The sequence below is a fragment of the Mizuhopecten yessoensis genome, unplaced genomic scaffold, assembly GCF_002113885.1.
Source record: "Mizuhopecten yessoensis strain PY_sf001 unplaced genomic scaffold, ASM211388v2 scaffold11117, whole genome shotgun sequence".
Taxonomy (NCBI): Eukaryota; Metazoa; Mollusca; class Bivalvia; order Pectinida; family Pectinidae; genus Mizuhopecten; species Mizuhopecten yessoensis.
In genome coordinates, this window is record NW_018408888.1 from 530,065 (window position 1) to 544,945 (window position 14,881).

The 14,881-nt window shown below is 34.8% G+C and overlaps 1 protein-coding gene across 3 annotated transcripts in view; it reads left to right on the plus strand.

Annotated features, from left to right (window-relative positions):
• LOC110466108 (rho-associated protein kinase 2-like) overlaps positions 1-14,881 on the plus strand; it is a 50,310-nt gene that overhangs the window by 17,942 nt on the left and 17,487 nt on the right. Inside the window, exons 7-26 of one of the 3 annotated variants that reach the window (XM_021522426.1) lie at positions 150-234; positions 468-612; positions 1,310-1,448; positions 1,762-1,853; positions 3,269-3,428; positions 4,290-4,329; positions 4,628-4,642; positions 6,488-6,508; positions 8,128-8,210; positions 8,520-8,628; positions 9,205-9,363; positions 9,847-9,927; positions 10,325-10,490; positions 10,843-10,949; positions 11,319-11,469; positions 12,455-12,615; positions 12,936-13,058; positions 13,746-13,807; positions 13,987-14,056; positions 14,650-14,753. In XM_021522426.1, coding sequence (XP_021378101.1) covers positions 150-234; positions 468-612; positions 1,310-1,448; positions 1,762-1,853; positions 3,269-3,428; positions 4,290-4,329; positions 4,628-4,642; positions 6,488-6,508; positions 8,128-8,210; positions 8,520-8,628; positions 9,205-9,363; positions 9,847-9,927; positions 10,325-10,490; positions 10,843-10,949; positions 11,319-11,469; positions 12,455-12,615; positions 12,936-13,058; positions 13,746-13,807; positions 13,987-14,056; positions 14,650-14,753 — 2,073 coding nt within the window. The remainder of the gene's footprint in view (positions 1-149; positions 235-467; positions 613-1,309; positions 1,449-1,761; positions 1,854-3,268; positions 3,429-4,289; positions 4,330-4,627; positions 4,643-6,487; positions 6,509-8,127; positions 8,211-8,519; positions 8,629-9,204; positions 9,364-9,846; positions 9,928-10,324; positions 10,491-10,842; positions 10,950-11,318; positions 11,470-12,454; positions 12,616-12,935; positions 13,059-13,745; positions 13,808-13,986; positions 14,057-14,649; positions 14,754-14,881) is intronic. The other 2 variants (XM_021522428.1, XM_021522427.1) reach the window with 2 other exon arrangements.

Sequence of the window (14,881 nt, forward strand, 5' to 3'; positions counted from 1 at the left end):
TGTCAGCAAAAAAGGAATAGAATTTGTGACTGTAAAAATTATTTTCTGGACTAAATTTCCCCAGAATGACATGTACAGACAATATTCATTGTTGGCTATGATTGAGTTGTATACATATATAACTTAACTGAGTACATCGTCTTCCCTAGGGATGTGAAACCCGACAACATGTTATTGGACTCGTGTGGACATTTGAAGCTAGCTGACTTTGGGACTTGTATGAGGATGGACAAGGTATGGATAACCACTACTGGTCAAAACAATATTCACCAATTGGATCAATAGTTCATCATACTTTTATGATACTGTAGCATTATTATGAATAAGCTGTTTCACCACATGTAGTCTTTGAATAAATCTAATATTATTTGGGCTTTAAATTGTTTTTTCAGAAATGTTTTTTTTTGCCCTCACTATGTAATTTTTTTCTTGGCCCATATGACTCCATAGTTTTGTTATGTTGACAGGATGGGATGGTTCGATCAGACACGGCAGTAGGCACACCTGATTACATCTCCCCAGAGGTACTCCAGTCTCAGGGCCGACCTGGTTACTACGGTCGCGAGTGTGATTGGTGGTCAGTTGGTGTCTTCCTTTATGAAATGTTGGTCGGTAAGTTCATATGAAGTATTCGTCTGTAAGTTTATATTAAAATTTGTTCAGTTAGTTAATATGAAATGTTGATCAGTATCCCCTAACAGCTTAATTTGGAAATTCCTGCAAACTAGATAAATACACCTATCAGTAGAATTTCCATCCCTCTTAGTCAAGGCTAGAGGAATAGTTCACTTTAGTGTGAAACATGCTGTTTAATTGCAATAGACTGTATTACTATGTTGTTTTCAGATATTATCTGTTACTGATCTATGCAATGTGACTTGAAGAACCATTATAAAAATTCTTCAAACATATTCATTAGAAGTTGGTCAGAAAATTTGTAGAAATGGTGGTCAGACAGAAAGTTGCTATGAAATTAAGGATAACTTTATTTTTGTGCAAATTCTGAAAACTTTTACAATAAAAGTAAACATGGCTAACTTTATTTTTGTGCAAATTCTGAAAACTTTTACAATAAAAGTAAACATGGCTATAATTTGTATTACACATTCATACATGTTCCTATGTCCATGTTATTTGCCGATCTTAAATATGATTTATTCATTGAGGATGTATTTGGAAATTGGAGTTGTCTTTCACTTGATGTGATTCATGTACCTTTATTTCAGTATGTTTGTATGCATGCGAAAAAATATCAACTAGCAAGTATTTCATCTTCAGATATAACATCTATGTTGAAATTCCTTTGCAGGTGACACACCCTTTTATGCAGACTCTTTAGTAGGAACTTATGGGAAAATTATGGATCACAGGAACTGTCTCAACTTTCCCTCAGAAGTGGAGATGTCTAACGAGGCCAAGAGTCTTATATGCGCCTTCCTTACTGACAGGTAAAAGTATGAGGACTGGTGTGTGCTACTGGTAACATCAATGTCACCAAGTGCAAAAGTAGAAAAAGGCCCCTGTGATGTGTCTGAGGGTTTTTTTGTACCAAAATTTTCTGTAAATCTCTTCATTTTTGTAAGTACTTATTTTCATTTGCGTTTGAAACAACCGTGAAAACTTTGCTTGCGAGATATTCTCCTAGTTGATTCTTAGAAAATTAGATTTTTTGATGGTCATTGATGATATTTTATGGTCCTTAGAAGAAGATGCTGTACTGAAACTAATGAAGATAAATGTCATTTTGTTGCTGATTTTCAGGAATGAACGGTTAGGGAGGAATGGTATAGAGGAGATACAATCACACAAGTTTTTCGCCAATGACCAGTGGTCTTGGGACAACATCAGAGAATGTAAGTCTTTGAGTGCTGTATTTATTATTTGTCTATAAAATCACACAGGATTTATTGATTATAGGTGTTTTTTTACACATTTTCCTGCTATTATATATAATGTTTGATGAGTCAATCCCATAGTGAAGCAATGATGTTTTTAGAATAAAGGAAAGGTAAAGACAGATTTTTCTCTGACCTTAGCCAGGTGTATGTACACTTATCCTCTGTGAGATATACTTCTCTTACCCTGGACAAGTGATCCACACTTGTCCTGGTGTGAGATAGCTTTTCTCTTACCCTAGACAGGGATATCCACCATTTTACCGGTGAGAGATTTTCTTATCTCACCCTAGGGTTGAGACAAGCTACACATGTTCTTTGCACGTTCTCAACAATTGTATGACATCATAGCAACAATACAATGACGTCACGGCAACAATACAATAACGTCACGTCGACAATTCAGCCGCATCACATCAACATTGTCTTGCATTGATGTAACGTCTATATAAAATATATAGGAGGGTAAACAGGGTAAGAGAAAAATAATCATTCACCCCCTTGGGAGTCAGACAGGGTGATCTCAACCCTCGGGGGAAGATTACCCTGTCTCACCTGAAACACTTTATTAGTCTCATCCTAATGTTTAGACATGGGATTCCCCTCTCAAAACAATTGCATGACATCACGTCAATAATGCATTGAGCCATTAACATCAACATGACATTATATATATATTTACATTTCCACTGCACAAAGCCTAGATGTTTCTACTGGGCCCAATGTATGTTATTTCCGTTTAACACACATTGGGCCATTGTGACATCACTACGCTTATGACGTCATAACTGTAATGTTGGAGATTGCACTGCTCCACTGTCAACTGGTGGCTGATCTCTGTCTGGATTTACCCTGAGGTTAAAATGTGTTCAGACTAATATTATGTCTTTATTTCTGCGTGAACTGTAAGTTGATTAACATAAAATGTAAATATAAGGATTGGTTGTCATATTTTTGATTGGTGTGTAACATACATAGGCTAACCTACATATTTAACATGTTGCACTAGCATGCACCATTCAATATGTAGGTAAGCCAATGTATGTTACACACCAATGCATGTCAAAAATATGACAACCAATCTTTAAATAACAGGGTAAGAGAAAAAGTGTCTTGCACGTCCTTATGGGTGAGATAGGGGAATCTCAACCATCAGGAAAAGATTCTGAAGTTTCGAAATGCTCATTAAGCCCCAAGTACTATTGCAATAGGAAGGAGCAGTGCTAAGTGTTTCTGCTGCAGCCCCAGACTTGTAATCAGCTGCTCTAGCTAGACGGGAGGTCACTAAGTAAAAGCTAGTAAGGCCCTATTGACAGTATGTACAATGCACAAACAGTTATTACTGACCCGTGTCTTTGACTTTGTTACACTAGATGTACCGCCCGTAGTGCCAGAGTTGGTCAGTGACGTTGACACCAGTAACTTTGAGGACATAGAAAAAGATGATTCACCAGATGAGACGTTTGCGATTCCGAAGGCTTTTTCTGGGAACCACCTACCGTTTATAGGTTTTACTTACAGTAGGAGTTATCAGTAAGTATGGCATGTCTACTGTAGGATTTCATTTTCAGTACCTTAGTGTATACTGCAAAAGTATTATGTGTTATCTGAAACTTATTATTTCATATTTCATAAATGATACATTGTGCTCTGTCTAAAATGAACACCCCTGGGACAACATGATTCAGGTTGTTTGCAGGGAGTTTTCAATTGTAAAGATACTGTTTGTTATAACTTGTTATACATTGTCATTGTCAGAACCGAATACTTTGGTCTGTTGATACAAAAATCCAGATGTGACTAAGTCTTGTTAAGACAAGTGTATACACTATGATATATAAAGGAGGAAATTTAGACAAGGGAAACTGTATTATAGTCTCCTTATAATTATCAATGCCATGCATGTACATGTAGGTAAATAACAAATTCGCCTGCATTCTGTTTAGATAGCAGACTTATTTTTGTGACCAAATCCTGATGTGCTTAGAGCTATTCATTGTATGGGGGAGATGGGGGGCACCTGTATTAATGTACAAGGGGTGGTGGGGGTAAATCCAGATGCCTACTATCCTTGATATGTAAACACTTGTAATATTTGATGGTGGTAGGGTCTCTGAAAGGGTGCCTCCTGCCTAACTTCTGGAACAGCCCTTATTAAGGAATAGCAGATTGCTAATAACCTTCAAAATGAGATTTTTGCCTTAGAAGATTCTAATCTGTTGAGAAGAAACTGAACTAGATCCTGTGTTCTCCCACATGGGAACTCTAAAATTGCTCTTGTCTACAAGAATATAGCTGTGTTTGTTTTTACAGTAATTTTTCAAATGTGTTTCTAAAGAAATATAAGGTACAGGAAGGATAAGATATAAATGTATTTTTGTGATGTCATTTCAGATTACTACAGGAGAGTATTGGAGTACAAAAGCGGGGCGGGGTAAGTTCAGCTAATACATTGGAAAGGACTAAACAGCATTTTGATTAATAAAGAGATTTCAATTTACTAATAACGAAGTAAAAAATAAAAACAGAAACAGTTGAATATATATATAAAAAAGTTTAAAACTTCCATTTTCATTTTCTCTTTCAGTGAGTTCCTTGTTCTTGTTTGTTTTCTCTTGCTCAGATTTGAAGACATTTTAATATTGTTGCAATTTTTCAATCAGTTATTTTGTGATGTGAGCTAATGACACAAAAAACAGTGTTTTTGATATTTAACTCGTCCTGGTTTTTAGCAATCCACTATTGATGTAAGTATATATGTAGGCCTCCCCTGTACTCCCACACTCTGTATCCAAAGCCTGGTGGCAGGACATGATTGTAATGTTGTTAAGATTATAAAAAAGAAACGGTAGCACTAAGGAATATTGGAATGTTTAAATAGTTATTTTTTTGCTTGCAAGCCCAAGATATATCATTGCACATTTGAATTGCAATTCCTTCAAGATTGTGAACAAAGTGACTTGGCATGTTATAACTGTTTTTTAGTGCTGCACGTATATATATTAGACACTAAATCAGGGTTATGTATGACTTAAATAATAAAGGCTTTTCCTATGCAGGTTTTTGTTAAGAAAATATTTTTACAAGATCTTAAATCCTGCGCATAAGTTTTTATGGAAATCTTTGTAGATTTTTGAAAATTGTCTGATTTGACTGATTGCGAGAAACCACTGTGTCAGAATTAAGACAAAAATGTTACAAGTTGTATCTATGAGCTATTAAATATTTATGAGGAATATCATAATTTTAAAATTTGACTTGGTGTTCCCAATGTTAATGTGTGGTTTGTGTAGTTACTACTTGGTGTTCTGTAACTTGGTAATGCCTGTTTTAGTTTTCTACCGTTGTGTCACTGAAAACAAACGTGATTAATGCAGGGGTTTTCCTGTACGTTGGGATAGGCCATTTGCTTTGAGAAAGTGGAGAGGGAATGAAAAAGGACAGCCTATGAAAGCATCTAAAAACTACATCACTCCTTTACTTCACTCAATTTGTTTTAAAGAATGTCTGATTTTCAGATTTTTTGATGGTAAAACATCTGTAAGGGGAAAAAAGGGGGGCATTGGAAATTATTTTTATTTTATTATTATCAATTTTGCATATATCATTTTTCAAATTTTGTAGAAAAATGTCTAAATCTCATTTTGAATGGGGCAAAATGAAATGAGGCTCAATTTAAGCAGGAAAACCCCTGAAATGTGTGTTTTAGATTATGTGTTGTACATAGATGTGATCTGGGTTTGTTTCAAGTAAATCAAATATATGTAGTTTCAGCAATAGATTGACATCATTCTAAAGATCTGAAATAATAGCAATAAAACTCAAATTGGTAAAGGCACTAAATAAAGGGGAATGGTTCTACTGCTAGCCCAGTCATTTATAAAAAATTAAAATACTGTAAATGTGCACATATTTCATCAAGATAATCATAATCATGATTGCTCACTAAGGGTATTCTGTTCTATATAAAATACTGCTTTGCTTATAATCCTCGAGTTAAGCTTCAGTATATGTAGACATTTCAATATTGGTAAAAAAAAAAGTTATCTGTATTGCTATATAAACAGAAGTTATCACAAATATGCAGAAAGTCAAAGTGAATGAGGCTGACTTTATTTAAGACGGATGTAATTTTTCATATTGTTGTAAATGTCTGACTTCCTGTGTTGTATAGGTGTTATATATAGTTACACATTCTGAAGAAAAAAAACTATTTTTGTAAGATAACTAAAACTATCACATCTTGTATAATACATTGCACCCTGTGTTTTGTAGTTGAAAAATAAAAATCTCACATTTGGTAGAATTTCTCTCACCCTGTGCTTATACAAAATTATAGTACCGCAGTAATACATTTTCTAGAATGTTTGGTGCTGTGCACTAATAAGACTCACTTGAGTGTAAATTGCAAGGATTAACCTGAGGGCCAATAATACCTGGAGTGTTTTAAAAGTTCAGTAAGTACTTTGATTATAATTCAGCCACGCATGTGGTTTTTGTTGCCAAGAACTTCCTCCGTTATTAAAATAAGTGAAGATAATTTGTTAGTGCATGAATTTATGTCTGCATGTTGCCTTTTCCCTGTGTTTCAGTCTGCTGTCCAGCGACAGACGGTAAGTGGGCTGGTCTGGTCTCAGTCACTGAGCCTCCTGACCATGGAACCATGAAGTAATCTAGACTTAAATCCTAATTTATAATTAGTTGTTTCCTTATTTGTCATTGCTACAATGACATGCAAAAAGTATTCTAAGTTAATTTTACACTAATTCTCTATATTTCTCACACTTTTTAGCTGATTTCCAAGAGAAAAATTTATTATGTAACAAGTTAAAATTTGAACTAAGTCTTACACTGTTTCATGATTCCAGGGATGTGATCTTGTTGGCTCCATAAAACCTAGGCATTACACAACTTTAGTATAAGACTTGAGCATAAAGCTAAGACATTACACATCTCTAGTATAAGTATAAGACTTGAGCATAAGACTAAGACATTACACATATCTAGTGTAAGACTTGAGCATAAGACTAAGACATTACACATCTCTAGTATAAGACTTGAGCTTAAGACTAAGACATTACACATCTCTAGTATAAGACTTGGGGCATAAGACTAAGACATTACACATCTCTAGCATAAGACTTGAGCATAAGACTAAGACATTACACATCTCTAGCATAAGACTTGGGCATAAGACTAAGACATTACACATCTCTAGTATAAGACTTGAGCATAAGACTAAGACATTACACATCTCTAGTATAAGCTTATGCTAATGTCCAGCTAAAATACAGACACGAGTGTGATCACATTTAATTCTCAAAAAAGTTCATTGATAAAAATGATTGCATTTTGTCACACTGACCATTCTGAGATACTGAAGTATTCTATATTTGGTTTGTATATGATTTTGATATGGTTTAGTCCTGTTGGGGAACCACAAAGTAAAGAAGTAGACAAAGAATCACAGTTACCTCTTTGATGCTTCTGCACAAATTTTCTTTTTAATTTCAAGTCAGAAATCAAATAAAAATAATAATTATGATGTAGTGCCTGGGAATGGAGCCACAGGGAGCAGGAGGATCAAATGAATGGGAACTTATATGTCACTGTATTTAAATCATAACCCATGCTACTTACAACAGGATTACCACTGATACTTGATACATCTGCCCTCCATATAGCACTAAAATGTATCTCCAAAAATGTCTTGTTATTCATTGAACACAGTGATTAGCATATTGGTTATATGGATAGGACTTTACATGTATTGTTATATAGGTCAACAGTTCTCCCAGAAATAGGTCAAGGTCAATAGTGTAATAGAGAATAGATTAAGGGACAATACCATATGTGTGTGGTTTTTTTTTATGATTCTCATTTATTTAGAATTTAGGTATTTTTGGTAGACAATAAAGCCGAAATTTACTTTAAGCTGAACTTTAGCTATTTTATATGAACTAAAAGCCCATGGGTTTTGATTTATGTACAGAATGGTGGATTTTTCAATATGAATGTGCATGTGGTAATTGCTAGTTTCCAAAATGGACTTTGAAATTATGACTTAAAAAAAGAAATGGTGAATAAATACAATTGTTGTGAACATATGAGCTATGATAATTGTTTTTGCTTTGTGTTCATGTTGACGGCTGTATGTGAAATAAGTTAAAGTTGCCTCTTTTTACTTGGACAATAACGGCAAAGGTTCACCGTCACTTATTTTGATTGACAGCCAGGAGATGGTGAAGAAAAACAGCTTCAAGATCAGGTCCGATCCCTCAAGTCATCGAAAGAAGAGGTTGAAAAAAAGTTTACGTAAGTCTATGGTTGTGTTTAGTTAATTATGTAGATACTTTGGCCAACAACTTGAGCTTTCATTGAATAGAAAATATTAGTCTTTCCTATGACATCTGTTGTACATGGTTTTCTCATCATAATTTTATGCAATTGCATTTGTTTCACCCAAAATATCTGAGATCTAAAATGATTTACATTTTATTTGCAAATGTATTTTAACATTTTTTATTTGTTAACTCTGCATTATTAGGTATTGTGTTGAGGAAATCACTACAGATATATATACTATATCGTAGTAAGAATTTGTAACCATGTCTGTTTCCACAGGATGCTGAAGCATGACTTGGATAGAATTTCGTCGGAGGAGTCAAGATTGCGACGAGAATGTAGTGAATTTGAGAAGAGAATGGCTCTACTGAAGCATGATCAGAAGGAGGTAGGTAATGAGGGTCGCGCTGATTATGTGGCCAAGGTGGTCATGTGGTTAAGGCCTCTGATCGTCTACAATCACTAGTCCTCTACCATTGATTCACAGGTTCAAGGCTAACGTGGGGCAGTCCACAGGTACTGACCATAGGTCAGTGTCTTTTTCCAGGTACTTCTGTTTTTTATGACCATAGCTGTTAATAGGACGTAAAGCACAAATGATTAAACAATGTAAAAGGAGAGAATCTTTTAATGTTTTTATTTTTGCTCATTGTTTTAGGATGACATTGTAAATAAATTGTATATGGTACTCGGCTATCTCATGCATATATAATCATAAATAAAGTCTACCATCAATAAAATTCGTGGAAACATTAGCTTATTATCCTACCTCCGCAATATAATATGTAATCATTATCATCAAGGACTTGAGTCAATATATGGTTATTCAGAAAATCTGCTCAAAAGAAATAATTTTGCATAGGAACTAAAAGTTAAGATATTAAAATTGTAACTAGAAATTATACAATGTTATGAACAGTCAAGTTAATCAACGATAACCTGAACTTGTTTGGTGTATCAACAGAGTCAGAGAAAGGCAGACATTGAGGCCGAGAATAGGAGGAAGTTAGAGGTGCTACTTAAGGAAAAGGATCAACAACTGGCTGACGAGTCCATTTTACGCCGGAGAGAACAAAACAGCAAAAACTCCACTAGTGATCGCCTCTCGTCATTAGAAAAAACGGTCAGTACCAACCCACAAATCTGTAATATCTCTGCAAGCGTCTCAACCTATTGTAAGATCAAATGTCTATGTTAAATTAAAACATTGATATCAAATAATTCAGATATACATTTTGTTGATGATGTGTTCCTGCTATATAAAATATGCCATAATGTATTCTCATTTCCATAATTTATAAAAGTTGATATCATAGGTTATGTCTGTTCTGAATTTGCAAATTTTAAATGCATTCATATCATGGTTCTCTGTTTATGGGGCCTATTTGTTTATATTAGTTATGGAATTTGGTATTGGCTATTTTGATTCTTAAAAGTGAAAAAAGACAACTATTTGATAAGTGTGTCTGAACAAGTGTTGAAAAATAACTTCATGAAATATTATCTGTCTACAATTTAATGAAATATTAACTGTCTAAAATGTATTTGGTTTTGTATACTGTTACAGTCAATGTTGGTAATATATAAATCCTCTTAATTTTCACAGATTACAGACCTGAATGAGAGATTAAAATTAGAATCTGATAATGCAGCTAAGTTCAAGAAAAATTGCTCAGAACTACAACAGGTGAGTTTGCTTTGTAGGTGCTGAATAAATATCATAGTTTATTGGGAAAGTATTCATACTGATCCTGTTTTAATATTTAAAATTTAGTCTGGAAAATATCAATAAGTTTCATTCTCACGTCAAACGATAGATATCTCTGATGTAAAATTAGTTGAATGAAAGATTAATTAACAGATCCTTTTCGGATTGCCTACATCATTTGTTATTAGCAAGACCAACTTGAAATATGAGATACTTAGATTTGTATGTAGGATATTGTTTTAATTATGTTGAGATTTGTAATATCTAGCTTGTATATACAAAGGAATATATAATCCTGTTCAGATAGAAGAAGCAGGAAAACACATTTTCCCTAAGCTGATTTTGGTGGCTGACCATTGATTGAATTATTTTTTAGCGATATTCAATCCTGGAGACTAACTACTCAGACCTCAACACAAAGCACGCAGAAGTGGTCAGTATTCGCCAGTCATTACAGAAGGAACTGATAGACCTCCAGGCCATATTGGAACAGGAGCGTAACTCACACAGCCAAAGCTCTGCTCACTCACAGGAACTCAACGGTACACAGTTAGAATATTTAAACCAGTAGAAACATGGTTCTTTTTTTCTTTAAAAGATATTTAATTATAGAGGACATTCTTTATACTTTAACAATATCTTATTTAAATTTTCTTAACGTTAACAGACAGTATTCATTATTGTAAGAAAAAGGATTCAAAAACAAGCCAAATGCTTTATATATAAGTCTGTCCCCTGAATTGATACAATTACAACAGAGGATTATTACATTTTATCATTTCTTAAATTAGGCTTTAAGAATTGACATGGAATAGAACTACTGTACAATGTATCTTACTATTGAATTCTATATCAACAATCAATTAGATGCATTCTGAATGTTGCATTTTTCAGAACGATTAGCTAAACTTCAGGATGAAAAAGAAAGAGGACTTGAAAAAGAACGGAATCTCAGTGTGGAATTACAACGCCTTAATGAATCTATTGTCAGACTTGAAAAGGTAAAAGTCATGAAATCTCTGATCTAGGATAGAAATAACAAATAGCATACGAACAATATTAGATTGGAAGTGAGCTGGTTGTTTGTTGATAGGCTTCACAATGTTTATCGAACGAATCGCACAGCAGCTTAACGGTAAAATTGACTGGCTTTGATGTCAGGTGTCACTCCTCTGTAATCTTGAAATGGCCAGTATCAGCCTAGCGATTGGTCAGATTTTATACCTGAAACCCTCCAATAGCTTGCCTTTGAAAATGTCATGACATATTCCAACGATGTAGAGAAGATTTATGTATTGAGAGCGGAAACCCTTGGATTAAGATCCTTTAAGGAGTGTTGCAGTTTAACATTTTCTTGTCTATGTTAATAGGACAAGAAATATATGGAGATTGAACTGGAGGCTTACAGGAGGAAGCTGGATACTGAAGTCGGCTCACACAAAGACACTGTCGCTAAATTTAATGCAGACAGAAGGACCTTGCTCATATCATCTGAGGAGGCCAACCTTGAGGCAATGAAAGGTCGGTGACTTAAAGATACCTTATTTTATGTAATAAAGGCATCAGGCATTGGTAAATGATGACTTAGTTGCCTTTATTCAGCCACCTTTTTCCTCAAACAACTTATCTTACATTTTGGCCATTTTCTCACAGTGAAATAGACCTGGAATATTTCTTTATAAATCCCCATTTATAAAGCCGTTAAACATTCTGAAATAGTTTATTGGTCGATGTATCACCAGCTAACTGTTCTGTGGCAGATTTGCTGTCATACAATACATTTGTAACAGTGCCATTCTGAAAGGGGACGTTATCTTACAAACAGAACCAGCTGGACAACTTCTGGAACAGAACAAATTCTGAACTCTGCAATAAACATTCCAAACTATTATAACATCTTTGGGGGTAGGTGGCGGCGTTATTACATCAAATGCGATAAATAAAGATGTAATTAAAGGATGGAAAATTTTGTGAACAGCTTTTATTGAAATTGAAAACAATTAGCAAGTTTGCATAATTAGACACAGCTCTTTGCATCTATATGGTTTTAATTGATGTAGTCTCCTTTCGGGAACATGTCAACCAAGGCCAAACAAAATTAATTACTTGATTCTCAGGCCAATTTTTGTCGCCCAACACACACAGATACTTTAGCAGAACGGAGTTTATCTGGGAATGACCACGTTCATTTTGTACCGAAATGAGCGCCATTTGTAAACGAGGTTAATAAGTCATAATCATTTTAACGCTTGACTGTATATCAATTTCCTTATCTTTATTCAAACGTTTTCGGGACTTGGGTGAATAACGAGTAAAAACGACATGTGGACCAATTTTCCGGCGCATTCACAATTATTTATTTATTACTTTCATGATAAAATCGGCAATGCGGTGCCCTGAAATGAAATGTGCGCGGGCCTGAGAACCAAGTAATTAATTTGTTTTGGTCTTAGTAAATGCTAGTGTTGAATTCTCTTTTGTTGACTCTGACATTGACTTTTTACAGAGATACAGAAAAACTATGACCAAGAGCACATGACACGGATGATGTCAGAGTCACGACTGATGGACTTAGAAAAGAAAAACTCCGAAATTCTAGTTGATATTTCTCAGTTCAAGCAACAGGTGTCTTCATTGCAAAGCTCACTGAGTTGTGAACAAGAAAAGGTATGTTGCTGACAGGGTTTAAAAAGAAATTTCTAAAGAATTTCAGAATTTTTAACTATCCAAATTAAAACTGCAAACAACATTTTCACAAGGGCATGTGCTTGGATTACAAAAGTAAATACAGTTCCTGTTCACTACATGTAAGTGGCTCCCAGTTTTGTGAGTAAGGCCTTCCTGTCAAATACTGTCGACATGGCATGCTGACCAGGGTTTGAAATGGAGTATTTACATATCAAATTTTCATTTGTAATTTTCATTAATGTATTTTGCTGGCGAGAATATAATTTTCATATTTATCAAAATTCATTTGTTCTTTTCAGTCAAGAAATTTGTCCTTACAAGTTGAACAAGAGATTCAGCGACGAAATTTAATGCAGGGTGATTTCAAAGTTCAAGCTCAAGATCTGACAAAGGCAAAGAGCCTAGAAAGACATATCCAAAAGGTAATGTTATCTCGTCATCAAAAGATGCTGTAAGCATATTGACATGTTAATTCATGCTCCTGAGCATTTGCAGCATCATATATAGGTATTCCTTGTGGAATTCCAGCAAACAAAATTTATACTATCCAGAATTGTCACAGCATGGAATAGATTCCCTTTTCTGGTCGTCTTTAGATGAACTGGTACTGATAGGCAACTGTTGAACTCCTCTTCAGTCAATAAGAATTTTTTACCCTCTTGCAACAAAATTTGAAGGGGTATAAGGATCTGTCTATGTTTACTGAGTCATTGCTCTTAGTAATTTAATTTCTGTAAATTGTCAAGGATACACCCTGTAAGTAGTGTTAACCCTTTCATCGCTGTAGACCACAATGGACTCGTCCATATCAATGCATGGCAGAGTCTACATTGGGGTTGAAAGGGTTAAATAGAATACCAAACCTTAGTTCATGTTTCAGGGTGCTGCGGTTAAGGTCAAGTTTAAGTACTATTTCGCAGTTTTCCAACAGATATTCATAGTACCCCCTACAAAAGATAGGCATGAGAATACACAAAACAATGTTGCATTTTAGGATTTTGTAGTAAGGTTAACGTCAAAGTAACTTCATATCTTTGTTTTCACTCTAACAACTTTATCTTCAAACTTCCTTAAAACTGGTTGTGATTTGTGCCTTGGTTTCATTTAAGGAACTTGATGATGCCAAAGAGGAAAAGTACTATTTGGAGGATGAGTTACGGAGGCTGAAAGAGTGAGTTTTTTCAAAGATATCTTGCCATTGACAACTAGAATTTGAAGGTGTATTATTTCAATTAATCTGTGTCAAAACAGGTAACTTTCCCTGTTATCTCTTTTACTGTAAATGTAACTGCTGTTGGAGAATTGATTGTTTTATATAAGCTCCTGACTAAAATTTGTTTCCCTTCACAGAGATATGTCTGTCACAGACCTACAAATGAAGGAACTCCAGGACCAGCTGGAGGCAGAGCAGTATTTCTCTGTAAGTATTGATATGCGTACACAAAGTATATATACACAAAGTGACACACAGGAAAACATGCTTAAGACTATTCCATAAAATGGATAGTGTAGAATTTGCCTGTAATTAGCAGAGTTAAATTTGAATCTGCTTTCAGTTCCTTACATTAAATCAGTTGATGACAGTATGGCTTCCAAACAGTACCCGGAGAAAACCGACGTGGTCGGGCAGGTGACCCCATACCAATTCACATCCGAACAGGGAATCAAACCCTGGTCGCCTTGGTGAAAGTTGAAAGCGTTATCCACTGTGCCATCCAATAAACCATTAACAGCATTGACAAAGCAAATCAACCTTAACATCAGGTTCATTCTAGAAATAGAATAAAGGAAAGAAGGTTGGAGGGCAGGGAGACAGTTTTTATGTGACTCAAAGGGTCTCTACAAATCCAGCCCCTATCCACATACATTCATACCTTGAATTGCTCATATAAGATTTTTTTCATTGTGAATATTAATAAAATCATGTATAATTTTAAATGATTGAAGTATTATAGAGTTTGTGATAATAAAATTTTGGTAATAGTTATTGTGAAAATTTGTTTTCTTGTTTAGTCACTGTACAGGACGCAGGTGAAGGAGCTTAAGGAGGATGTGGAGGATAAGAGTAAGCAGCACCAGGATGCTGTCATGGATCTGAAGAGCGTGGAAAAGGAAAAGTAAGCACAGGACAATCACATTTATCCAGATACTGCTTAGCAAATAATGCTAGTTAAACAGAAGTGGCAGACATATACTTGGGACTGTCTGAGGGATTGAAAGGAGGTCCAACTAATTTCACTTAGTG